This window comes from Anabas testudineus, chromosome 2 (genome assembly GCF_900324465.2).
Source record: "Anabas testudineus chromosome 2, fAnaTes1.2, whole genome shotgun sequence".
In the NCBI taxonomy this organism is placed as follows: Eukaryota; Metazoa; Chordata; class Actinopteri; order Anabantiformes; family Anabantidae; genus Anabas; species Anabas testudineus.
Window position 1 is genome coordinate 74,410 of NC_046611.1, and position 26,341 is coordinate 100,750.

The following is a 26,341-nucleotide window of genomic DNA, read 5'->3' on the forward strand; positions in this document are numbered from 1 at the left end:
TGTAAAATATCTACACTACCATAGAAACTGTCATACCAAGTAAAATAACTACTAATATGTGAAACTACTGTACTACATAAACTGGCTACTGTAACATAAGAATGAAATATATATGTCATAATTGAACTATCCACCACAACATAAACTGCCCTAACATGCTATTTTTATACTGTAACACGGTAACTAGTGTGCCATGTAAAATAACCACAGTACTATGTAAAATATCTGTACCACCACTACAGCTAAGTGTTTTGGCATTCGAAATTAAGCGTTCAAGATAAGAGCAAAGCCAATTTTATTTCAACTTCAATTCAGAGGGTTTGACACAAGTTTGGCATTAACCTTTCAGGAGTTACAGCCGTTGTCATACACACATGCCCTTTTTTTATTTTTTATTTCTGCGGAGGTTAGCAAACTGCTCTATTGGTTTGAGATCAAGTCACTGACTTGGACACTGAAGCATATTCCATTTCTTTTCCTTCAAACTGTCTTGAATTGTTTCTGCACTATGTTTAGGGTGATTATTTGGCTTGATGTGAGTAGAGAGTATAGGTCTACACATCTCAGAATTCTTCCTGATACGTCTGTCAGCACTGACAGAATTCTGTGTCTTTTGAAGAATGACCCAAACTGTTGTACAGGCCACGCCACGTTTTTTTTTTTCTCTCTCTCTGATGGGTTTATTGTGTTTCTTCAGCCTAATGATGCTTCCTTCACTTTCATTCTATCAAACTCATGCTGAGAGCAGTTACCAAATGAAAATTAAACACTCAAACCACCTCCAAACCTTTTATCTGTTTGATTAGTTATGAAATAATGAGTAAACAGGACACACCTGGACATGTAGCTGCTTGTCAGCCATTAATTCCATCATTTATGAGTATGTTTCGAAATGGCTGTAATTCCTATATGGTTAATCTGTGCTTGGACCGATTCTTTTCACTTCATATATGTCCCCTTTAGGCAATTATTATTAGGAAACAATCTTTTCCATTTCCATTGCTATGCAGATGATACCCAGCTATACTTATCTATGAAACCAGTAGAAACTAATCAATTAGTCAAACGTCAAGCATGCTTAAAAGACATTAAGGCCTGGATGTCCTCCAATTTCCTTCTGCTAAATTCAGACAAGACAGAGGTTATACTGTTTGGGCCTAGAAATCTCAGAGACACTATGTCTAATCACGTTCTCACCCTTGATGACTTAGTACTGGCCTCAAGTAATACTGTAAGAAATCTCAGAGTTATGTTTGATCAGAATATCTCCTTCACTTCATACATCAAAGAAATCTCTAGAACTGCCTTTTTTCACCTGAGAAACATTGTTAAAATTAGGAGCATCCTGTCCCAAAGTGATGCTGAAAAACTAGTCCATGCATTTGTTACTTCCAGACTGGACTATTGTAATTCATTATTAATAGTTTGTCCCAATAACTCATTAAAGAGCCTCCAGTTAATCCAAAATGCTGCAGCCAGAGTTCTGACTGGAATTAGCAAGAGAGATCATATTTCTCCTACGTTAGCTTCTCTCCATTGGCTCCCTGTTAAATCCAGAATTGAATTTAAGATTCTTCTCCTCACTTACAAATCCCTTAATAATCAGGCTCCATCTTATCTTAAAGACCTCATAGTTCCATATCTTCCTAGCAGAACTCGTTCTCAGGCTGCAGGTTTACTTGTGGTTCCTAGAGTTTCCAAATGTAGAATGGGAGGCAGAGCCTTTAGCTACCAAGCCCCTCTCCTGTGGAACCAGCTCCCAGTTCAGGTTCGGGAGGCAGACACCCTCTCCACATTTAAGACTAGACTTCAAACTTTCCTTTTTTATAAAGCTTATAGTTAGAGATGGATCAGATGACTCTGAACCATCTCTTAGTTATGCTGATATAGCTTAGTCAGCTGGGGGACCTCTACTGATAAAGTGAGCTCCTCTCCTCTCTCCTTTCTCCTGTATCAATGCAAATGCCACCATTTCATGTCATTAACTTTGTGTCTTCTCTCTCCTGTAGTTGTGTTTCCTCCTCTCTGTCTCCCTCTCTCTGTATTTTTCTGCAGGTATCCTCGGCCTGGAGCTGTATATCTCCAGAATCCAGTTTACCTGCCCAATGTTCTTGCTGCTTCTTGTTGTCTTATGGCCTGCTGTTCTTTTCTCTCTTCTCTTTCCACTCACCCTAACCGGTCGAGGCAGATGGCCGCCCACTTTGAGCCTGGTTCTGCTGGAGGTTTCTTCCTCTAAAGGGAGTTTTTCCTCTCCACTGTTGCCTAAAGCTTGCCCAAATGGGATTGTTGGGTTTTCTCTATAATTTTTTGTATAAATATTTTCTGTTATGTCTTAAACCTTACACTGTAAAGTGCCTTGAGATAACTTCTGTTGTAAATTGGCGCTATACAAATAAAACCTAATTGAATTGAATTGAATTAATGCTACAGTTCGTCAATCTTGTTTCTGTAGGCAAACCAGTAAAAACTGTAAGACAGGGGAGACAGCTGAGGATCTACACATGTGGACAAAATTGTTGGTACCCTTCCATTTAAGAAAGAAAACCCTACAAAGGTCACTGAAATAACTTGAAACTGAGAAAAGTAATAATAAATAAAGCTGTACAAAAAATTAACTAATGAAAATCAGACATAGCTTTTGACTTTTGGTTCAACAGTAGTTTAAAAAAACCCAATTATAATAATTGACCAATTATAATCATTTGAGTGGTCACTGTGCTGTTTGGTATAATGGTGTGTACTACACCGTATATGGACCACAGAAAACTAAAGAGATCTAATCTCAGGAGATTAGAAATAAAAATGATAGACAAACATGTTAAAGGTACAGGCTGTAAGACCATATCCAAGCAGCTTGATGTTCCTGTGACTACAGTTGTACATATTACTCAGATGTTTAAGGTCCATGAGTCTGTAGCCAACCTCCCAGGACGTAGCCATAAGTGGAAAATTGAAGAAACAGAAAATATAAATGATAACTAAAGAACCCAGAATAACTTCCATAGAGATTAGAGGTGAAATCCAAGATACAAGGTACCCAAACATCAGTGTTGCAGAGAGATGGTTCTTACCTAGTACACAACTTTTGGGTTTAAATAGAGAGCACAGAGAACACACTGACAATACACAATTTCATTTTGGCCTCACGTCAAATTAAGTCAGTTAATTACTATTAGTTAGCAACAGCTGAGCTGAGCTCCTACAGGAGCATTAAATATACAAGATCTGTGCAGCAGCAGAGTTATAACAGAACCATAATGTATCATTTACATTTACATTAAGTCATTTATCAGGGCAGAATAAGTGTAAGGACGTCTTGCCCTACTGTAGGACTAATAGGATAGTTCCCTGCAAGGTGGTGGACTTACCTCTACACTATACAGCCGATTGTTTACGCAGCAACATCTTAACACAGGTGAAGGTGACACTTCACCACTGATGCTCATGGTAACGTATCACCCAAAACAGCTACAGAACACTGTTGCAGTGTATCATGAGTGTACAGACAAGCATCACTGTTTTAAGATGTTACTGAGGAAAACTTAAATAATCTAGATTCTTAATGGGGTTTTGCTCTCTTTTCCTTTCCATGTTCTTTTCTGGAGGTTCATCTTGGGCAGAGACCACAGATGAGTCATGTCAACATGTTTGTCAGGTCTGCGTGTTCACACCACTGAGTTAGGAGGACAAGTTCTGCTGGGTTCGTGAAAGTCTACCTTGATGGCGAGTTCGGTGCGTCCACTTTCATAAGCTTTAGCTGCGATGTCAGAGTAAGAAACTCCAGGTGAGTCTCCCACCTTCATACACACTGCTCGAGCTATGGCCTCATCTGACAGGTCCTTCTGCTGCACCTAGATACAGGTTAGAAGTGTAGTCATTAGTAGTGCAGGTAAATCCAACTAATTCTAAAAATAAGAGCTATATCTTAGGGGAAACAGGTGAGAATCCAGTTACTTTGCAGGATGCCCAGTGTTTGAGGACTCTGCTGACTCCCTGATAATCAGGAATCTTCAGATAACGACAGATTTCCATCGCCAATGGATAAAACTGTCGATACACCAACCTGAGAGACAGACAGGTGTGAGAGAGAGAGGTGTAATAGACAAATGAGGAGGCCCACATGTGAGAGAAACAGATTGCATGTACTAACTCACCTGTCTATGAGCACCTGTAGAGTCATCTGTTTGAATCTGAGGTCAGAGGTCAAGGAGTTTCTCATGATGCTAGTAGACTGTTTCTGTTATGATTACTGATTACTGAAAACTGTTTGGCTAAGAGGAGTCTACTGCTTAATAGCATGCACTACATGTGCCATGATGCACTGTGTAGTCTTGAATTACTATCCACTACATATCCCATGATGCCCCTGAACAGTGTGAGGATACTGAGTGTGGGTGAGCGGCAGACCGACGCTGCTCTCTCTGACAGCGTTCAGGACTCGCAGTTCTCTGCATGTCTGAACGAACTGATCTGGACTGAAGTCTGTCAGAAAACACTTCCCAAAGGATGCTGCCTGGTGGACAGAGCATGGAACTGGAGGTTTATACTCTAAGCCAACATCAGTTTATACGATGATCATAGATCAGATGACACAGTGTCTCACCCTCAACAGGGACTTCTGGGTGTTGGAGTCATACTCGTGGCCTGCTGCCTCCACACACTGTCGGACTGCTTCTCCCAGCATGCTTTGCTCCTTGATCTCCCTCAGGTACTCATCAGCTTTTTGACTTGATTTCTATACACACGAAATTAAAAACACAATGATCCTGACACACGCAGACAGATACAGATACAGACAGACTGACAGACAAGTGGTTACCTCGTACTCCCGATGGGCCTCCAGCAGCAGAGCTCCAGGAGCCATGGATGCAATCTTGAAGATGTCCTGACAGACCAGAGGAACCTCTTGAAGCAGCTCCTGATTGGTTGAATTGATGACTCGAACTCCATCCAGTTCTCCCACCAAAACACACGGATCCTCAATGGGAAACCTGAGGTCAAGGGTCAAGGTTCATACAGGTGAAACATCATCTGCCCAGCAACAACTGAAGTGAAACATTCACCTGGAACATCTCAAAAGACTCTAAACTTAACAAGAACCTCACAGCTGCAAATCACACAAACGTGTCAGAACTGTTCTGGTGTCAACCTGAACTGGTTTCAAGGATACTGGATGGTGTCATTACACTGTCCAACCACCATGAGCAGTCTGTCCCACATTAACACTACAGATGGTTGCTGACTCTGTGGTCTGCGACACCTGGACAAGCAGAGAGATAGGTGAGACAGGTAAACAGGTAGACTAACAGGTAAACAGACAGGTAAACATACCAGACCATGTGTTTTGGTACTGTTGTCTTTTTGGTGTCGACTTCGCTCAGTTTTTCCTGCAGACATAAACAATGATCTGTAAATTATCCAAAAACATCCTAAGTCCTCAGGTGAGACATCATAAAGCTGATTGGGCAAAGAAGCTACTCACCTGGAGGTGGGAGAAACCTGTCCAGAGGTATCCTGTGTCCGTGAAAAGAGCCAGGTATCTGTAGCTGAAAGACACAGTCATGTGGACGATACTGCCAGTCTGAGGACTGAGACCTGGAGGATACTGAAAACAGGCAGGTGAGGTTAGTTGTCCATCTTACTACCTTTCTGTCTACCCGTCTGTCCATGTAAGCATCTCACCACAGCAGTGCAGGACGTGTTGTCCAGGATGTAAAGTTCTGGTCCAGTGGACAGAAGGACTTTAGTCTGGCGGTCCTGAGTCAAGACAACCCAACAGCATGGCTTTCCCTGCAGTCCTGTGAAAGACAGGAGTGAGAGAAAGAGAAACATGTCAGAGACAGAGACAGGTGGGTGAGAATGAGACAGTGGTGAGAGAGAGGTCAGTCAGGTATGCAAGAGAGAGACAGACAAATAGTTGTTACCTGGAACCTCAGGTAACCTTCGCAGCTTTAAGTCATCTATGTTTGTTGTCAGGGTGAAGCGGGAGGACCCTGTTACTATGGCAACACCTGTTCCATATGGAGAGTGGAACACCTTGGCCTCCAACACCTGAGACTGCACCACTTCCTGTTTACCACAAAAGACAGAAACAGACTGACCTGAACTGACATCACTAGTAAATCAACCCATTAATAGACTGAGTTGTCCTGTACTCAATCTATTGGTTAACAAGTTAACTGACCTGACCCATACTGAAGTGTCTCTTGAAGGATCCGAAGAGATCGTAGATCAGAACTGTTCCATCTTCTTGAACACATAACAACTCGTCACTGACTGTCCAACCCAACTGGACCACAGGACCACTCTTCCACTGAGAGACAGGTCAAAGAAACAGAAAGGGATGCAGACAGGTTACACTTAAACCCAAACATATCAGCTTCTTTATAAAATCAAACAAATGCTTAACTTTTTCATTGAAATTACCAAAACCAAAAGTGGTTGTACTTTAATTGCTTCAAAAAAAAAAACAAAGACAACATCTCAACTAAGTTTGCTTAAAATATTTTACTGATGGGTTGATCCTCTGACAACCCTCTGATTCATAACTGAGAACAATTTTATATGGTAGTTCCTAACAAGGTTAGCATGTCTGTATTTGATGGCTAATTGTTCCAGCTTATCCAGATTGTGTTGTTTTTGAGGATGAACATTAATCTTGAGCTCCCACTACAGATTATTATAGAGTTGTTTAGGAGTTGCAGTGCCTCACTGACATTTGGTCGGATGACTTGTGCAAGTCACCTCACCTAATAAACAATTACCGCAGGAACGACCAACCACCTGTGTTAAAATATGTTTTAATTAAATTAAAATCAGCGTAATTGTCTTTCCCGAAAACACACAACCTTGTTCTTGTATTTTGTTATTTTGTTCCTTGACACATCTGGGCTATTACCAGAGAGGATGTTCTCGATAACTCCGGGGTGACACATTTTTGTCCATGGAACACTGAATCGAGGGAAACATGCTACGAGTCTACAAACTCAAAAAGTGATGTGGACCAGAGCAACCCCACGGAGGTGTGAAAATCTTGGACTTTTGAAAAGGCCCAGGTTTGTTTCTAACATAAGTTTTCTTTTTGTGTTTTTTAATGATGCAGGGTACAGCTGTTCTAGACACTGTGAAACACTTTGCAATGCAATGAATACCGTCTTCCCTTAACATGAGCACCCACTATCTCCTTTCTGAGTTCCAGACTGATTTCTTTACTTTTTTGGCTGATGACATTACATCTTACCAGAAGTTTAAGAGTAGTCTATCTCAATCAAGTGTTCAGTTGCCAAAAGCACTGTTCATTGGAGCCTCTATAGTCACATTTGATGCTGATTGATTGCTCAGGAGTGTGAAAACAGAAAAAAAAAATCTGCAGCTAATTATTTTGACCATTTCATTTTCCTTGTTTCAATTCACCACACCAGTAAAATATCCAAATCAAACTTAGTGAGATCTGTATTTGTTCTTTTGGAAGCAGTTAAACTATAAACACTTTTGGTTTGGATTATTTCATTTGGAAAAATTAAGGTTTTGTTTAATTTCATAAAGGTGGCTGATACTTTCAGGTTTAACTGTAGATGGCAGACCATCCATCCATTTCCTGTTTTATCTTGAATCAGTTCATTGTGGCAGTAGGTGCAGAAAGGTAGTCTTGAGGTGATTCTACCCTACTACACTTTCCAAGTCTTCCTATAGAATGCTGAGGTGTTCTCAAGCTGTCAATCTGTTTTGAAGTAGCAGGATGTGGCTAAACGCCGATAATGACATCTTTCCTTGTGTTTAAAGTTTATAGTGAGAGCTGATTAAGGTGATTCTGAACTTTTAAACTATTGTTGAGGTGACTGAGGGGACTGTGGATGGGGCCAACAAATTTAAGACTTTTTTTTTTTTTCAATAGATTCCAGGCTGAGCCTCAGAACACCCTGCACTTCACTACAGGCTTGTCAGTCCCTCCCCCACACTACTCAGCTACCATCCCACATAATGTCCATCTCAGCAGATCAGGTGAGGAGGCAGCTGTCCACAAAGGCTACAGGGACAGATGGAATCAGCCCATAGGTGCTAAAAGCCTGTGCTCCTCAGCTATGGCAGATATGTGTTGTTCTCCAACATGTATTCAACATCAACCTGCATCTGGAGAGAGTTCCTTTTGGGTGAAAAAAGTAATGCTTATTCCCTGTGTTTAAGAAGCCACAACCCAGTGTCCTCAATGACTACAGACCAGTGGCTCTGACCTCACATATTATGAAGTATGGGCTCAACAGTGGAGCCCAGATTACTCCACTGTTGAAAAAACCTTCTCTTGACCCCTCCCTTGTGGAGAACTACATTTCTGGCCAAGACCCTGGAACATGCAGTGTTCAATCATCTCTCAGACTTTCTTTCCCGGAACAACCTCCTCGATGTCAATCAGAGTGGTTCAAGAGTGGTCACTCCACAGAAACGGCACTTCTGACTGTTGTGGAATCCCTACGGGTGGCAAAAGCTGCAGGTAACTCTTCTGTCTTAATTCTTTTAGACCTATCTGTGAATGTTTAGATGTTATGTTCAATAAAAACATGAAAACAATGGATCACATATTGGATCAGCTGACTCTGAACCATCTCTTAGTTATGCTGATATAGCTTAGTCTGCTGGGGGACATCTACTGATACACTGAGCTCCTCTCCTCTCTCCTTTCTCCTCTATCCATTCAAATTCTACCATTTCATGTCATTAACTTTGTGTCTTCTCTCTTCTTTAGTTGTGTTTCCTCCACAGTAACTCATTAAAAAGCCTCCAGTTTATCCAAAATGCGTCAGCCAGAGTTCTACCTATCAACTACCAACCTGATTTCAGGGACACACGTATCTTGGTCCTGACAGAGACCTGTCTCAGCGAGATTCCGCTATGTCAATCGATGGCTTTGGTGCCTTTGCGCACAGACCAAGATCCTTCAACTACCAGCAGGACATGTGGTATTGCTGTGAATAACAGATGGTGTAAAACTATTGTAACGAGGGAACGTTTGTTCACCAAGGGTATAGAACTTTTATCTGTGTCCATGCCTGCTGCTTGTTGTTGTTTGCGCTGCTTGTCATACTTTCAGTCACCTAAAAGACCAGAGGGCAGCAGCTGCTCCATCACCATGGATCCAGCTCCTTTGTTTACCCCGGGATCAGCTGATTGTACTGAGGACGGCTGGCAATGAGGGGATGAAGAGGAGGCAGAAAACAGCAAGGAGGAAATAAAGAGCAGAGAAGAGCAATGCGCAGAGAGAAGATGAGAAGATTTAAGCCGCATCTCCCCTATCTGATTATAGGCAATGTAAGATCACTGGACAATAAGATGGACGAACTGACAGCTCTGGTGAGGATGGAAAAAATCTCAGTGTAGTTAGATGTGTTTTACAGAGACATGGCTGCATGATAGTATTCCAGACTCAACCTGGTGATGGACTTTAGAAAATCTGGGAGTCCCGTCATCCATCTCTTTATACAGGGGGAGGAGGTGGAGGTCATATCCGAGTACAAATACCTGTGGAGTGTACTTGGACAACAAACTGAACTGAACTGGACTCAGCAGCACTGTACAAAAAGGCTTAGAGTCAGATGTACTTTCTGAGGAGACTCAGGTCCTTCAACGTCTGCACCATGCTGCGGATGTTTTATGAGTCTGTGGTGGCCAGTTTCATCTTCTACGCTGTGGTCTGTTGGGGCCACAACATGAAGGTGGCAGACACTAACAGGCTGAACAAACTGATCAGGAGGGCTGGCTCTGTTCTGGGGGTGGAGCTGGACCCTCTACATAAATGGTAGACGGTAAATGGTCTGCACTTATATAGCGCTTTTGTGCCTAACTGGTATGGCATGCGTCTCATTCACCCATTCGCACACACACATGGCAGAGCTGCTATGCAGCTGATCTGACTCACCAGGGTACTCCAAGGGTAACTTGGGGTTCAGTATCTTGCCCAAGGACACTTTGGCATGTGACATGACAGCCGAGAATCAAACCACCCATCCTATGTGTGGCAGACAGCTGCTCTACCTATTGAGCCACAGGCACCCAACATGTTGTAGCTGAGAGGAGGTGTTGCTGTCCAAACTCCTCTCAATTCTGGACAATCCCTCCCACCCACTACACAGTATGTTGGCTGGAAAGAGGAGCAGGTTCAGCCAAAGATTTATTAACATTAAGTCCACAGAGCGCCACAGGAGATCCTTTCTACCTGTGGCCATCAATCTTTACAATTCCTTACACAAGTTACTGAGTACTTTTGTTGGTGTCGATCTTTCCTGGTTGTGGTCCCCCTTATTTCTGTCTGTGTTGAAAACAACTAATGAGGCAAAACAATTTCTCTCTGAGATTAATAAAGTTTTTATTGAATCTTGTATCTTGTTGTTGTTTGCGCTGTTTGTTAGTGTTTTTTGTTGCCTGCTGTTCTTTTCTCTTCCCACTCTTTAGAGGTTTCTTCCTCTAAAGAGAGTTTTTCCTCTTCACTGTTGTTGAATTTTGATATACAGTGGTTTATGTCCATCCTAAGGCGAATGTAAACACTGCCTCGGAGTGCATCTTGCAAACAGTTTAGAGGCTAAGGCTAAGAGACGGCAGATTTTAATCACTGTTTCTTAGACAATACGCTCAGAAACATTTATTAATACGTTTTTTTATAAACGTTTTTTATATAAATAAAAAAAAAAGGCTTATACGTCTATTCCTCCACCGCTGTGCACTGTGGATCATAACTAGCCTTCCAAATAGCGTTCGGGACTCAGACACAGTCTCAGTATTTAAGTCTAGGCTAAAAACCTATTTATTTAGTCAAGCATTTTTGTAAATAGATTTGCCTTAGGGAAAGACTCATGGACGTAGAGCATTATGGTGAACTGGTATGTTTAGATGCTGTCTTCCCCACTCTCACTGATCACTCAGGTTTGTTGACGGTGAAGTGATTGGTTGCTCTACATCCCAGGGAGCCCTCATGTCTATCTTTCCTTCTGGCTCCCCCTTTTAGTTAGGCTGTCATAGTTAGTCCTGCCGGAGTCCCTGCTGCACTCTATATTACATATACATTCACCTCAAACCTTATCTGACTGTGATAATAACTAACTGTTATCTCTCCTCTTCTCTTTCTTTCTTGCCACCGTCGCCCTGAGCTTGCTCATCAGGGACAATCTGATTATTATGATTCATACACATTCACTGTTCATGTACTGTTCTTTGGTTGTGTAAAGCTGCTTTGCGACAATGTCAATTGTAAAAAGCGCTCTACAAATAAAATTGAATTGAATTGAATTGAATAACTGCATGCACCTCATCCCTGCCTACCACATCACTACAGAGGTGGAAGGTGACCACTAAAGTAAAAATCTGGTCAGAGAAAGCTCTGCTGGAACTTCAAGGCTGCTTGGACAGCACTGTGTGGGATGAATTCATTGAATCATCCAGGGATATTGATAAACTCACAGATGTGCGCAGCTCCTGGATCTCTTACTGTGAGGAAACCAGAATTCCTGAAAAGGTGATTAAGGTCTTTCCTGACAGTAAACCATTGGTGAACAAAAAAGTGAAAGCGTTGCTTAATAAGAAAAGACTGGTTTTCAAGCAAGTACATTTTTCAGAGTTACACTCACTGAAGAAGGAAATCAAATGATAAATCCACAAGGTCCCATTTTGGAGCCCTTGCAGTTCGCCTATAGACAAACACCTGGTGAGGAGTGGAAATCATGCTGGATTTTTGTTTGTGGATTTCCCATCAGCATTTAACAATCACCTGATGGTGAAGAAATTCAGTGAACAGTTTGGCTGTTGGCAGGATCTTGGACTTTTTAACCTGCAGGACCTCAAAGAGTGAGAGTGAATGGACACTTCTCAGAGCAGACCACAGTATCAACTGGTTCACCACACCAAGGAGTTCTCTCTCCTCCTTATACAGTGTCTATAAAACGTATTCATCCCCTTGGATGTTTTATTCTTTTATTGACATTATAAATCAATCATGGTCAATAAAAGTTGGCGACTTTGACAAAAGAATTTCAGAAAAATGCCTCATTAATGTAAACCTGTGAAACAGGTTTCTACAAAGTAATGTCATTTAAATAAAAATATTTAAGGTGAAATCAGTGTTTTCACAATATTCACCCCCTTTAGAATGACTGACTTAATCCAACAGAGGTCCAGATATTTGGTGCTAGTAGTCCCACAATTAGTGAAATGGGGATCACCTGAGCCATCTCAAGTGATTGTAATATAAAGAAGGTGGTGGCCCCATCATGCTGTGGGGATGCTTCTTGGCAGCTGGCCTTGCTAGGCTTGTTAAGGTAGAGGGTAAGGTGAATGCGGCAAAATATAAGAGAATCCTGGAGGAAAATCTCAGCAAAAAGTCAGCAAGACAACTACGGTGTGGGAGAAGATTTGTTTTCCTGCAAGACAGTGACCCAAAGCATACAGCAAAAGCTATACAGAAATGGTTAGCAGACAACAAAGTGAATGTTCTGGAGTGGCTGAGTCAAGGCCCAGACCTCAATCCAAGAATCGGAATCAGAATCAGCTTTATTGGCCACGTTTGCACAGGACAAGCAAGAAATTGGATGTGGTCTGACTCTGTCTTTTGTACCCTCTGGTTGCATGAAACATTAATTATTTACATAATATACAGCACACTATATCACATGGAGTTATTGCACTGAGTCCTTGCTTTATGGGATTGGAGAGATCAGCTCAGACACAGCTGAACTGTCCAATCAGCTCAGACACAAATCCCTTATGATGAAAATTAAATCAAGGACTGTTACGTCGCCCGGATCGGCGTCACCGGGGCCCCACCCTGGAGCCAGGCCCGGGGTTGGGGCAGGTAGGCGAGCGCTTGGTGGCTGGGATCTTTCCCACGGGACCCGGCCGGGCTCAGCCCGAAGGAGCGACATGGGACCGACTTCCTGTAGGCCCACCACCTGCAGGAAGGAGCATAGGGGGCCAGTGCAGTGTGGATTGGGTGGCAGCTGTGGGGAGGTGCCTCGACGACCCAATCCCTGGACAAGGAACCTGGCGATTGGGACATGGAATGTCACCTCACTGGGTGGAAAGGAGCCTGAACTTGTGTTGGAGGTTGAGTGGTACCGGCTAGAGATAGTCGGCAGGTGTGGGCTTACTTATAGCCCCCCAGCTCAGCTGCCATGTGTTGGAGTTTTCCCCGGTGGACGAGAGAGTTGTTTCCCTGCGCCTTCGGGTAGGGGATAGGTCTCTTACCGTTGTTTGTGCCTACGGGCCAAATAGCAGTGTAGAGTACCCAGCTTTCAAAGGGTCTCTGGAAGGGGTACTGGAAGGTGCTCCGACTGGGGACTCTGTCGTCTACGGGGGGATTTCAACGCCCACGTGGGCAATGACAGTGATACCTGGAGGGGCGTGATTGAGAGGAACGGCCTCCCTGATCTGAACCCGAGTGGTGTTTTGTTATTGGACTTCTGTGCTAGTCACAGTTTGTCCATAACGAACACCATGTTCAAGCATAAGGGTGTCCATCAGTGCACGTGGCACCAGGACACCCTAGGTCGGAGGTCTATGATCGACTTTGTGGTTGTGTCATCTGAACTCCGACCATATGTCTTGGACACACGGATGAAGAGAGGGGCTGAGCTGTCAACTGATCACCACCTGGTGGTGAGTTAGATCTGGTGGCGGAGGAGGAAGCTGGATAGACTTGGCAGACCCAAACGTATTGTGAGGGTCTGTTGGGAACGTCTGGTGGAACCCTCTGTGACAGAGGTCTTCAACTCCCACCTCCGGGAGAGCTACAATCAGGTCCCGAAGGAGCCTGGAGACATTGAGTCCGAGTGGACCATGTTTTCCACCTTCATTTTCAATGCGGCTGTTCGGAGCTGTGGCCGTAGGGTCTCTGGTGCCTGTCGTGGCAACCCCTGAACCCGGTGGTGGACACCGGAAGTAAGGGAAGCCGTCAAGCTGAAGAAGGAGTCTTATCAGGCCTGATTGGCCTGTGGGACTCCTGATGCAGCTGATGGGTATCGGCAGGCCAAACGTGCCGCAGCCCGCGCGGTCGCAGAGGCAAAAACTCAAACCTGGGAAAAGTTCGGCGAGGCCATGGAGGAGGACTATCGGTCTGCCTCAAGGAAATTCTGGCAAACCGTCCGGCGCCTCAGAAGGGGAAAGCAGTTTCCTGCCAACACTGTTTACAGTGGAGATGGGGAGCTGCTGACTTCGACTGGGGACATTGTAGGAAGGTGGAAGGAATACTTTGAGGATCTCCTCAACCCCGTCAACACGCCTTCTGTTGAAGAAGCAGAGGCTGGGGACTCAGAGGTTGACTCGTCCATTTCCCTGGTCGAAGTCACTGAGGTAGTCAGTAAGCTCCTCGGTGGCAAGGCACCAGGGGTGGATGAAATTCGCCCTGAGTACCTTAAGTCTCTGGATTTTGTAGGGCTGTCTTGGTTGACACGCCTTTGCAGCATCGCGTGGCGATCAGGGACAGTACCACTGGACTGGCAGACCGGGGTGGTGGTTCCTCTTTTTAAAAAGGGGGACCGGAGTGTGTGTTCCAACTATAGGGGGATCACACTCCTCAGCCTCCCTGGGAAAGTCTATTCCAGAGCGCTGGAGAGGAGAGTTAGTAGTCGAACCTCGGATCCAGGAGGAACAATGCAGTTTTCGTCCTGGCCGTGGAACACTGGACCAGCTCCATACTCTTGCTAGGGTGCTCAAGGGTTCATGGGAGTTCGCCCATCCAGTCTACATGTGTTTTGTGGACTTGGAGAAGGCGTTTGACCGTGTCCCTCGTGGCATCCTGAGGGGGGTACTTCAGGAATACGGGATTCGGGACCCTTTGTTAAGGGCCATTCGGTCCTTGTATGACCGGAGTAGGAGCTTGGTTCGCATTGCCGGTAGTAAGTCAGACTTGTTCCCGGTGCATGTTGGACTCCGACAGGGCTGCCCTTTGTCACCGATCCTGTTCATTATTTTTCTGGACAGTATTTCTAGGCGCAGCCAGGGGTCGGAGGGAATCCGGTTTGGGGACCACAGGATTTCATCTCTGCTTTTTGCAGATGATGTTGTCCTGTTGGCCTCATCAGACCCGGGACCTCCAGCAGGCACTGGGGCGGTTTGCAGCCGAGTGTGAAGGGGCTGGGATGAGAATCAGCACCTCCAAGTCCGAGGCCATGGTTCTCAACCGGAAAAAGGTGGCTTGCACCCTCCAGGTTGGGGGGGAGATCCTCCCTCAAGTGGAGGAGTTTAAGTATCTTGGGGTGTTGTTCACGAGTGAGGGAAAAAGGGAGCGTCAGATTGACAGACGGATTGGTGTATCGGCAGCAGTAACGCGGTCGGTGTACCGGTCCGTCGTGGTGAAAAAGGAGCTGAGCCGAAAGGCAAAGCCCTCGATTTACCGGTCAGTCTACGTTCCTACCCTCACCTATGGTCATGAGCTTTGGGTCATGACCGAAAGGACAAGGTTGCGGATACAAGCGGCCGAAATGAGTTTCCTCCGTAGAGTGGCTGGGCGCACCCTTAGAGATAGGGTGAGGAGCTCAGTCACCCGGGAGGAGCTCGGAGTAGAGCCGCTGCTCCTCTACATCGAGAGGGGCCAGTTGAGGTGGCTTGGGCATCTGTTTCGGATGCCCCCGGGACGCCTCGTAGGGGAGGTTTTCCGGTCATGTCCCACCGGGAGGAGGCCCCGGGGAAGACCCAGGACACGTTGGAGGGACTTGTCTCTCGGCTGGCCTGGGAACGCCTCGGTGTCCCCCCGGAAGAGCTGGAGGAGGTGTCTAGGGAGAGGGAAGTCTGGGCATCTCTGCTTAAGCTGCTCCCCCCGCGACCCGGCCCCGGATAAGCGGATGAGAATGAATGAATGAAGGAGCTCAGACACAGCTTGGGGAAAGAAGCTGACTCTGTGTCTGGTGGTTCTGGTGGCTATAGCTCTGTGGCGCCTGCCAGAGGGGAGGAGCTTGAACAGTTTGTTTGCAGGGTGTGTGAGGGTTAGGGTTAGTGGCTGAACTTGGTGGCTGAACCAAACCACACAGTGATGGAGGTGCAGAGGACAGACTGGATGATGGGGGTATAGAACATGGTCAGCAGCTCCTGGGGCAGATTGACATTGTGGATCCTAGGAGTTCACGGTAGATACTGTGGTATTGTGAATGGTGAGGGGGAGGGGAAACAGGCAGTTCTTCCTAAAGTCCACCGTCATCTGCACAGTCTTGAAAGTGTTGAGCTCCAGCTGGTTTTGGCTACACCACTGGACCAGCTGCTCCACCTCCTGTCTGTATGCAGACTCGTCACCGTCCGGAACAGTCCAATAACAGTCATGTCGTCTGCATACTTCAAGAGTTTCACAGACGGGTTCCCTGAGGTGGAGTCATTAGTGTACAGGGAGAAGAGCAGTGGAGAGAGGAAACACCCCTAATGTGCGCCTGTGCTGATGGTGCGGGTGCCAGATGTGATGCCTCCTGTCAGTCAGGAAGCTCCTGATCCACTGACACGTAGGAGCAGGTACGGTGAGCTGGGTTAGTTTATGGTCGAGTGTTCCAGGGGTTATCGTGTTGAAGGCTAAATTGAAGTCCACGAACAGGATCATGACATATGTGCCAAGTAGGTGCAGGTGCTGCAGGATGTAGTGGAGTCCTAGGTTTACTGCATCATCAGTTGACCTGTTATTCCTGTAGGCGAACTGCAGGGGGTCCAGCAGGGGGTCTGTGAAGTCCTTCAGGTGGTTCATCACCATTCAGGCTGGTGATGGTTGACTTCTTAGGCAGCGGCACGATGGTGAACTGTCTGCAGCAGTTGGGCACTGTACACAGCTGCAGAGAACGGTTGAAGATCCGAGTGAAGATCGGCACCAGTTGGTCAGCGCAGACTCTCAGACAGGTTAGGGACACACCGTTGGATCCCATAGCCTTTCTGATTTTCTGCCTTTGAAGGAGGCGACAGACGTCTTCTTCACAGATCTTTAGTGCAGGTAGGGGGTCTGAAGACAGGATCGTGTGAATGTTGGGGGGTGCAGGTAAGCCTATTGTGTGGCATCCATAGAGCTTGAGCAGTTTTGCAAAGAAAAATGGCATAAAATTCCAGTGGCCAGATGTCCAAGCCCCATGATGTCCACAGAGACATCATGCTGTTATCTACTAAATACTGACCTGAAAGGGGGGAATATTAATGCAAACACTGATTTCACCTTATATATTTTTATAATTAATTGACATTACTTTGTAGAAACCTGTTTTCACTTTGACATTAGTGAGTTATTTTTCAGATTTTTTTTTTTTTTTTGGTCAAAGTCGCCAACCTTTATTGACCATGATTGATTTAGAATGTCAATAAAAGAATGAAACATTCAAGGGGGTGAATTCTTTTTATAGGCATCGTACATCTTATACATAATCAACTGTATCAGCAGATTTGAAAATCGTATCTTGAAATTTGCAGATGACAAAGTGACAGTCAGCCTGCTGAACAATGACGAGTCGTCTCATGATCCTGTGGTGCATGAATTTATTAAATGCTGCTCTGAATCCTTCATGAGTTGAATGTAACTAAAACTAAGGACATGTGTATTAATCTTAGACGTAATGCACCAGGTTCTGTCAGCATTGTAATAAATGTACAGGCTGTAGAAACAGGTATTAGAAACAGGTGCCCAGGTATTTAAAAATCCTTTAAATACCTGGGCAGCATAATTGACAATAAACTGTCAGACAGCATAATTGACAATAAACAGCGGCTGGTTAGTGTAGTGGTAACATCACCCCCTCCCATGTAGGACACTGGGGTTCACATCCCAGCTGTGGCCTACCACCAGTAGGGGTCCTTAGGCAAGACCTCCTCACGCTGCCCTGCCTACCCTTGTACCTTGTACTGACTTGTAAGTCGCTTTGGATAAAAGCTTCTGCTAAATGACTAAATGTAAATGTACACCGTCATTTGAAAAAAATACAAGCATGCTGTGCAAGAAAAGTCAACGTCTTTTTGGTCTACAAAAACTAAACACGTTTCAGGTTGACAGGACTCTGATGACATGGTTTCTCAGAGCTTAATTGAATGTGTCCTTACATTTTCTTGTATTTGTTGGTCTGGCTCAGTATTAAACAAACAAATTAAATAGTGAAGTTAGTAGTAAATCACCGGAACTCCACAACAGCCTGTTTGACCTCTACAGGAAGCAGCTTGTGAATAAGGCACAGTCGATCTTGTCTGACAGCCCCATCCCCTACACACTGAGTTCCATGTTGTGCCTTCTAGTTCTCTTTTTAGCAGCTATGAGCCAGGACCAAAAGATAATATCAGAAAGATCAGACCCTATCTGACGGAGTACACAACCCAACTCATTGTACAGGCGTTGATCTTATCTCGCCTGGATTACTGCAATCCACAACTGATGGGTTTACCAGCATCCACGACCAAACCCCTCCAGATGATCCAAACTGCAGCAGCACGCCTCATTTTTAATCAACCAAAAAGGTCTCATGTCACACCGCTATCAGATCTTTGCACTGGCTTCCTGTGGCTGCAAGGATCAAGTTCAAAGCTCTGTCTCTCACTTGTAAGTCGCTTTGGATAAAAGCGTCTGCTAAATGACTAAATGTTAATGTAAATACAAACACTCTTTTCTAGTCTCAGCTATCAATATGGTAAAATCCCCCCCTCCCAGCCTTGCCTTCCACTATGTACTTTATGTTGACTGTGTCTGTTTTCTCTGTATCATGTGCTACTGTGCTAGTACAAAAAATTTAATAAATAATGGGGATAATTAAATGAACTGAACAATTGATGAGTCTTAGTTCCTTCTCATCTTCAGGTGTTTGCATGATATATGGATGGAAAAAGGCATTAATCAGTCAAAATAGGCAGGAAGGCAGCAGGGCAGGAAACAAACAACATGTTTTCATTACTGACATTGACAGAAAATCTGACTGACTGAAAAGATGACCACAGGTGCATTTACACTCACAGGGAAACTGGTGATAGCAAGTCCAGATGCAGAATAAATCTCCAACTGAGGACGAGAACTTGGAGAACGTCTGTGAGGTTCTCTGAGGAGAGCTGAGAGACAGATTCAGACAGACAGGCTCAGGTTAGTACATTAAGGCCTTTAAAAATGACTTAATCTACTCTAATTCATGTTTTTACATTAACTAAAAAAACATTCTTAAATCCACTTTTCTCAATGTCTTTAAATGTTGATTAAGTTCAGAACCAGATTTCTTCTACTTTATGGGGTCTGCTCTCAGAGGCAGCATCTCAATATCATATTATCATTGTGTTATCTCTGGTCCATAAAGCTATATTCTGATAGTTTAGCCCATGTCCTGCAGTAGATCCTTGCTGGCAGTGTCCACAGGAGATCATTTCTACCTGACACCATCAATAACCCTGAACTCCTCTGTCACACTGTGTAGTGGGTGGGAGGGATTGTCCAGGATTGAGAGGAGTTTGGACAGCATCCTCCTCTCAGCTACAACATGTATAGGGTCCAGCTACACCCCCAGAACAGAGCCAGCCCTCCTGATCAATTTGTTCAGCCTGTTAGTGTCTGCCACCTTCATGTTGTGGCCCCAACAGACCACAGCATAGAAGATGACATGGACGTACTGTGGGAGGTTAGCGAGGTAGTCCATGATCCATGAAATAAAGGGAGTATCAACCTGCATGTTTTTTAATTTCTCTCCCAGCAGTGCAGGCCAGATGGTGTTGAATGCACTGGAGAAATCAAAAAACATGATTCTCACTAAGCCCTCAGGCTTGTCCAGGTGGTTGTAGGTGCGATGGAGCAGATGTATGATGGCGTCATGTACTCCAATTTGGGGTTGATAGACAAACTGGAGGGGGTCAAGTGAGGGTTTGACCAGAGGTCGGAGGGACTCCAGGATCAGCCTCTCAAAAGCCTTCATAATGTGTGATCTCAGAGCCACCGGTCTGTAGTCATTGAGGACTCTGGGACGTGGCGTCTTATTCACAGGAACCAGGCAAGACTTTTTCCACCCAAGAGGAACTCTCTCCAGATGCAGGCTGAGGTTGAAAATGTGTTGGAGAACACCACATAGCTAAGGAGCACAGGCTTTCAGCACCCTCGGGCTGACTCCATCTGGTCCTGCAGCCTTTGTGAGGTGAAGCCTGTTCAGCTCTCTTCTCACCTGCTCAGCTGAGATCGTTTGGATGGTGGCTGATTCGTGTGGGGGAGGGACTGAGGAGCAGCTACTGAACTGAGGTGGGCTCTGTGGATCAGCCTGGAATCGATTGAAAAAAATATTCAATTTGTTGGCCCGGTCCACAGTCCCCACAGTCGCCTGGCTGCTGGACATGTAGCCAGGTTCTCATGCCCCTCCAAACCTCCCTTGTGTTGTTATGTTGAAGGCTTTGTTCCAGCAGTCTCTGGACCCTCCTCGCTGCCTACCTGTCTCCTGATCTGAATGCTCTATTTTTGTCATTCAGGATGGCTTTGACGTCTTGAGTGACCCAGTGTCTGTTGTTTGGAAAGCAGCAAATGTTTTTTGTCGATATGTGGGTGTCCACACAGAAGTTGACATAATAAGTGATGCAGTCCATCAGTCCATCAATGTCCTCACCTTGAGGTTCACACAGATCTGTATCTTCAAAGCAACCCTGCAGGGCAAAGTGTGCCCCCTCTGTCCACCTCTTTACAGTTTTAATGGTGGTAGGCTGCCTCTGAACCAAAGGTGTGTATTGTGGGAGGAGATGTATCATATCTGTGTTTTCTTTTGGCTCTCCTTTTTAGTTAGGCTGTCATAGTTAGTCCTGCCGGAGTCCCTGCTGCACTCTACACTAAATATACATTCACCTTATACATTATGTTACTGTGACCATACCTAACTGTTATCTCTCCTCTTCTGCTCTCCCCTCTCCTCTTCTCTCTCTTTCCCTCTTCCTGTGTCTCTGTCAAGCTACCCGTCGTTCCACCCTTTGCCCTCTGGACCTGTCTGACTCGTCCTGGTGCCCTGCTTCTGAAAATCTGATTATTATGATTCGTACACATTCACTGTTCATGTGCTGTTCTTTGGTTGTGTAAAGCTGCTTTGCAACAATGTCAATTGTAAAAAGCGCTATACAAATAAAATTGAAATTGAAATGTACCAGGTTGTACCAGTCTGTACCAGACTTTCTCAGAGGGGGGAGAGCAGTGGAGCCGTAGGCATTTTTAACATTAGCATGCAACAGGTCCAGTGTGCTCTCCCCCCTGGTGGGACAGCTCACAAACTTGGTAAATGTAGGAAGTGTCTTGGTGAGAGTGGCGTGAATAAAGTCAACAGAGATCATAAAGAAGGCATCAGGGTGTCTGGTCTGCAGAGTGAGAAAACTCTCTGGGCAAATAATATGGACGGAGTTCTACAGCCAGCATCTCAATATTAGGGCTATAGACACGCTCTTTCACAGTTACATGACCAGGATGGCACCACCTGTTGTTAATAAGAACGGCAAGCCCCCCCCCTTCTCTCCTCTTATTGCTCTCCTCTCGCCTCTTGTCCTAGAGCATGGTGCTTAAACAGTCTATATTAACGCTGGCGTCTGGAATACCATCATGCAATCATATCTCTGTAAAACACATCAAACCACACTCTCCAAAGATTGTCTCCCTCCTCACCAGAGCTGTCAGTTCGTCCATCTTGTTGTCCAGTGATCTCACATTGCCTATAATCAGAGAGGGGAGATGCAGATCTTCTCACCTTCTCTCTCCACATTACTCTTCTCCGCTCTTTATTTCCTCCTTGTTGTTTTCTGCCTCCTCTTCATCCCCTCGTTGTCTTCTTTCTGATCCCCTCAGGAATGTTTAAAGTCTGGCAGTCCTCAGTATGTTCAGCTCATCCCGGGTGTAAACAAAGGAGCTGGCTTCATGGTGATAGTGCAGGTGCTGCACTCCGGTCTTTCGGATGAGTGACTCCAAGGTAAAACTGGAGATAAAAACTCTCTCGAACAACATGATCTAAGAGGGTATAACTTAATTTCCAAAACTAGTTACTTATCTACACACAAAAAATAAAATAGATAAAATAAAATACAGAAAAGACATCACAAGGAAGAGAAGAACTGTAATCAGCTGCAGCACGGTTCGTGGCTACGCACTACCTGAAAACCAACAAGTACTCAACAGAGTTATTTCAAAGACTATTTAATTATCAAAACAGATGCTAATTTATTTCCTGTGATTTGATTTCTAGTGAAGATTTTTTGCTATACTGGTAAACTAACAAGGGGATTTTACTGTGAAGGGGATGGAAAATATCATTTTATTACCAAAAAAAAAGTTTTACAGTTTGCCGGGAGAAATAAAAATGATGTCTGAATTAGAAAAATCAACACAATCCAACTGTGACTTTAAATGTCAGTGATATTAATATTTAACTTAATTTTAATAAATTAGCGTTCCCAGCTGCTCTGTTTCTTCTGTGAACCGCACAAACATTTCATATCTTTAGTTCTAAATCTGGATTCTGTATTTGAACAAACTGCAGACAGTAAAAATGCTCAAGTGTGAATGGATGGTGTGGACTGGGCTCATGCAGGTTTTAGCAATCATAACATCCTATATTAATAATTATTACAGTAATAATTATAATGGTAATAAAAAAGTTTATTTGTACCTATGGGTCCTCCATACGGAGCTGCAGCCACCAAACTGTCTCTGAGCCCGTCACGGATGTTCCAGCACATGTCATATAACTCCGTTTTCCTGCACACATGACAACATATCAACATGAACACACACAGTAAATAAACACGTAGATCATAACCTATCAATGTGAATTGGGAAAAAGCTTCGTTTATCTTCGTCTTTACTAGACTCCATTTACAAAGTAACCATAACTTTAACACCTGTGCACCTGACTGAACACTGATTCAGAGTGGGTGGAGTCTTCTACTTGATTCTTCTGTCGTGATAAATTTAAAAAACTGGTGTCACGTCTCAAGCTAAATGATGCTAACAGGAAGCTAACACGAGCAGCGTCACATGACCAGCAGAGACCGTAACATCAGATAGGTAGTTAGTATATTAGCGGTCACGCTTCAAACCAGTCTGAATATAAAACATGACCAGTCGTTCATTTTCAATTTTTCAAACTACAAGGAGCTAACCCTAACCCTAGCTAACAGCTTGCCTGTTCCCTGCTGCAGCTTATGGGGAACATTAACCTAGCGTCCGATAAACCACAAATAAACTGACCGAAAAAATGCTTCTCCTAGGGGGTTCCAGTTGGCCGTGATGAAGGCCATGTTGCTCTACTTCGGAGAAACAGTTTTAATGATGTCGATTATCCGCTTTAGCTTTTGCTTTAGCTCAGTCAGCTGATCGCTTCGAAACAACGGCTCAGTCTTCTTCTACGTTCACACTCAGTTTCTTCTTCTACGGTTCGCTGTGGAGCTTCTCCTGTTCGCCCCCTGGAGTGAAACTGAGTCACTACGCTTCTTCTTTTTCTTCTGAGGGGTTTTAAGGCAGCCGGCATCCAAAATTGTTGCATTGCTGCCATCTTCCGGAAACTTATTGCGTTGTCTTTTTCAGATCCCGATAAAATGTAACGTACTATTTAAATTACTGTGCCCTATTCCTAGCCTGGTAAAAACCACTTCTTCCCCTCTATTTGTGCCCCATTCTCTGTCCTTTCCCACTTTCCTCTGTATTCTTTATAAATGTCTTCCCCTCCTCTCCTGGTCCCAGTAATGCTGCTACTTTCTACTTATGGCCCTCCAGACAATACTCTTCTCCTCTGACTTTGACAATGTAACATTGCCGTCTATATGTTCCTGATTTAGACCTTGCTTAGCTAATTTATCAACTGTCTCATTCCCCGTTATGCCTAAATGTGCAGGTGTCCACACAAATCTAATTTCCATACCCTGACCTACTGCTTCTGAATACAATGACAACAGTGTTAACAGCAATTCCTGCCAGAACAGAAGTAGAATCACTGCATAAACACACCTCTCCTGACTAAAACTATGACGCTTCACAGAGTTACGCAAGCTCGCTCCCTCCGACCACCAACAAGCTGTCCCCAATGAGCATGCGCAGTTGTCCAAACCTCACCATCAGCTCTCACTACACTTTTTCTTCTTCTCTGGGATTTTAAACTGGCATCCAAAAATGTTGCATTGCTGACATTGCTCCTGTAGGTATCATATCACGTTTCCTCATTCAAATTCTTTTCATAAGTCCAGACGTTTCTAAGTAGTTAAAGATACTTAATCTGTCTAAGCCTCTACTATATATATCATTTGCCTTTATGCCTCTCCTCCTGAAGTCCTCTATCATCGCTATTTACAGTTGTAAATGGTCTGCACTTATCTACCTAGCTAATACTCAAAGCACTTTACACTGCGTCTCATTCACCCATTCGCACACACAAGCACACACTGATGGCAGAGCTGTTATGCAGCTGACATCACTCACCAGGGGCAACTTGGGATTCAGTATCTTGCCCAAGGACACTTTGGCATGTGAGAGGCAGCCGGAAATTGAACCACCAATCCTATGATTGGGAGACAACTGCTCTACCTATTGAGCCACAGCCACCCCAGGTTGTACCTCCTACATCTTATTATAACATGTTTCACTGCTTCTGGCTCCTGACAGTCTCTGCACAACCTGTTTTCATGTTTTCCTATTAAATGTAATGTACCATTTAAGTTACTCTGCCCTATTTGTAGTCTGGTAAAAACCACTTCTTCCTGTCTGTTTGTACTCCATCCTCTGTCCTGTCCCACTTTCCTCTGTATCATATACAAATGCTTTCCTTCCTCTCCTGGTCCCAGCAACGCTTTCTATTAATTGCACTCCATACAATACTCTTCCCATCAGACTTTGACAATTTAATATCGATGTCTATGTGTTCTTGATTTAGACCTTGCATGGCTGATTTATCAACTTTCTCATTTCCAGCTATGCCTGCACGAGCAGGTGTCCACACAAATGAACTAACTGGGCCTAATGCTGCACAGAACCGAAGCAGAATCACTGCATTAAAAACTGACCTGGCTTATTTTGCCTTATTCATTCCAATGCTAATACACCTGCATACATTTCCACTGAATATACACTCAAATCATCCAATGTTCTTTTAAATATGTCCGTTCTATGACTCGGCACTGTAACTGCAGCACACTCTCTGTCAGATGTGGGGTTAGGGTTAGGGATCCTTAGATCCATGTGTATACACATGGGTAAACCCGGGGTATCGCTTTTCCATATGATAATAAAGCTCAATCTTTAAATCCCCAATTTCTCTTTCTTTTTTAATCCTCAATACTTCCAAATCCACAACTGGACTCTCCAACCTCCATAGTGGAATCATGGGCCAAATCACAGATGGGCAAAAAAAACCCTCTGCAAGACTCTCATCTCTCTTGCTGCTTTAACTCAACTCCTTCACAAAACTCTCCTTATTCATGCCCCTTCTTTCCCAACAATCCTCTAAAACCTTTTGTAGGGTGGTCACCCATATATCCCTTTACTATTCTATTTTCCTCTTTCCTGTAAAAAGCATTACAGGCATTGGATTTCTCCATTGAAAATCTAAAGCCCATTTCACCCCCCATGCCTCTACTTGTTTTATCCCCTCCTGCATTTTATTTACTAGGTGTATTTTATTTCTTCCCCTCTTCCATAATGCTCCATCATCAGCAAATAATGATCTTCCAAAGTTGGGAGACACCTCATCAAATATATCATTAATCATAGACAGAAATAATGTTGGGCTAAGTACACTTCCTTTAGGAGTTTTTTATACACATCAAATTTGCTGGACAACCCCCGGCCCACCTTAAACATTCTTCCACCCACTCCCAACCAGTGTAGCTTAATCAACATTCCATCCTTTCATCATGGCATAAGCCTACTCTACATCAAAAAACACGGCCATGTCCACAGGAGCCCTCCTTATCTCGTGCTCCAAACACAACACTGGATCCATAGTACCTCTCCCCTTCCTAAAACCACTTTCACATTTATTCACCAAATTATGTTTCTCCAGATCAGTCTGTCATTCACCATTCTTTCCATGATTTTACACACGTTAGATGTTAAAGCTTTGGGCCTATAACTTCCAGGTTTGCTCGGATCCTTTCCTGGTTTCTTTATTGGACATATAATTGCTTCCTTTCAACCTTCTGGCTATTTCCCCATTTCCTATATTAAATAATGACAACTATTTATTTAGTTCAACTCTGCTTAGCTTTTTTAACATAATATAGCAAATCTCGTCCTTCCCTGGAGCTGAATTATTAGTCTTGGCTATTGATCTCACTAACTCCCCCATTGTAAATGGTACAATTATGTCATCAACAACATCGTCCTTCCTGCGCAATGTATCTTTATTTTCCTCCCTCGTTTTCCTCTTCATCCATGTATTCGATC

At 44.2% G+C, this 26,341-nt stretch overlaps 1 protein-coding gene across 2 annotated transcripts in view; it reads right to left on the reverse strand.

The window, feature by feature from the left end:
- vps16 (vacuolar protein sorting 16 homolog) overlaps positions 1-23,343 on the reverse strand; it is a 37,752-nt gene extending 14,409 nt beyond the window's left edge. The window contains exons 1-15 of one of the 2 annotated variants that reach the window (XM_026361703.1): positions 23,156-23,341; positions 22,575-22,663; positions 18,929-19,020; positions 6,185-6,313; positions 5,925-6,069; positions 5,683-5,798; positions 5,483-5,605; positions 5,332-5,387; positions 5,171-5,260; positions 4,820-4,991; positions 4,604-4,735; positions 4,386-4,513; positions 4,155-4,190; positions 3,955-4,063; positions 3,717-3,851 (exon numbers count right to left, since the gene is read on the reverse strand). In XM_026361703.1, the coding sequence (XP_026217488.1) occupies positions 3,717-3,851; positions 3,955-4,063; positions 4,155-4,190; positions 4,386-4,513; positions 4,604-4,735; positions 4,820-4,991; positions 5,171-5,260; positions 5,332-5,387; positions 5,483-5,605; positions 5,683-5,798; positions 5,925-6,069; positions 6,185-6,313; positions 18,929-19,020; positions 22,575-22,663; positions 23,156-23,205 (1,602 nt within the window). In that variant the 5' untranslated portion in view covers positions 23,206-23,341. Of the gene's footprint in view, positions 1-3,716; positions 3,852-3,954; positions 4,064-4,154; positions 4,191-4,385; positions 4,514-4,603; positions 4,736-4,819; positions 4,992-5,170; positions 5,261-5,331; positions 5,388-5,482; positions 5,606-5,682; positions 5,799-5,924; positions 6,070-6,184; positions 6,314-18,928; positions 19,021-22,574; positions 22,664-23,155 lie in introns of both variants that reach the window. The other variant, XM_026361704.1, reaches the window with a different exon arrangement.
- Between the last annotated feature and the right edge of the window lie 2,998 nt (positions 23,344-26,341).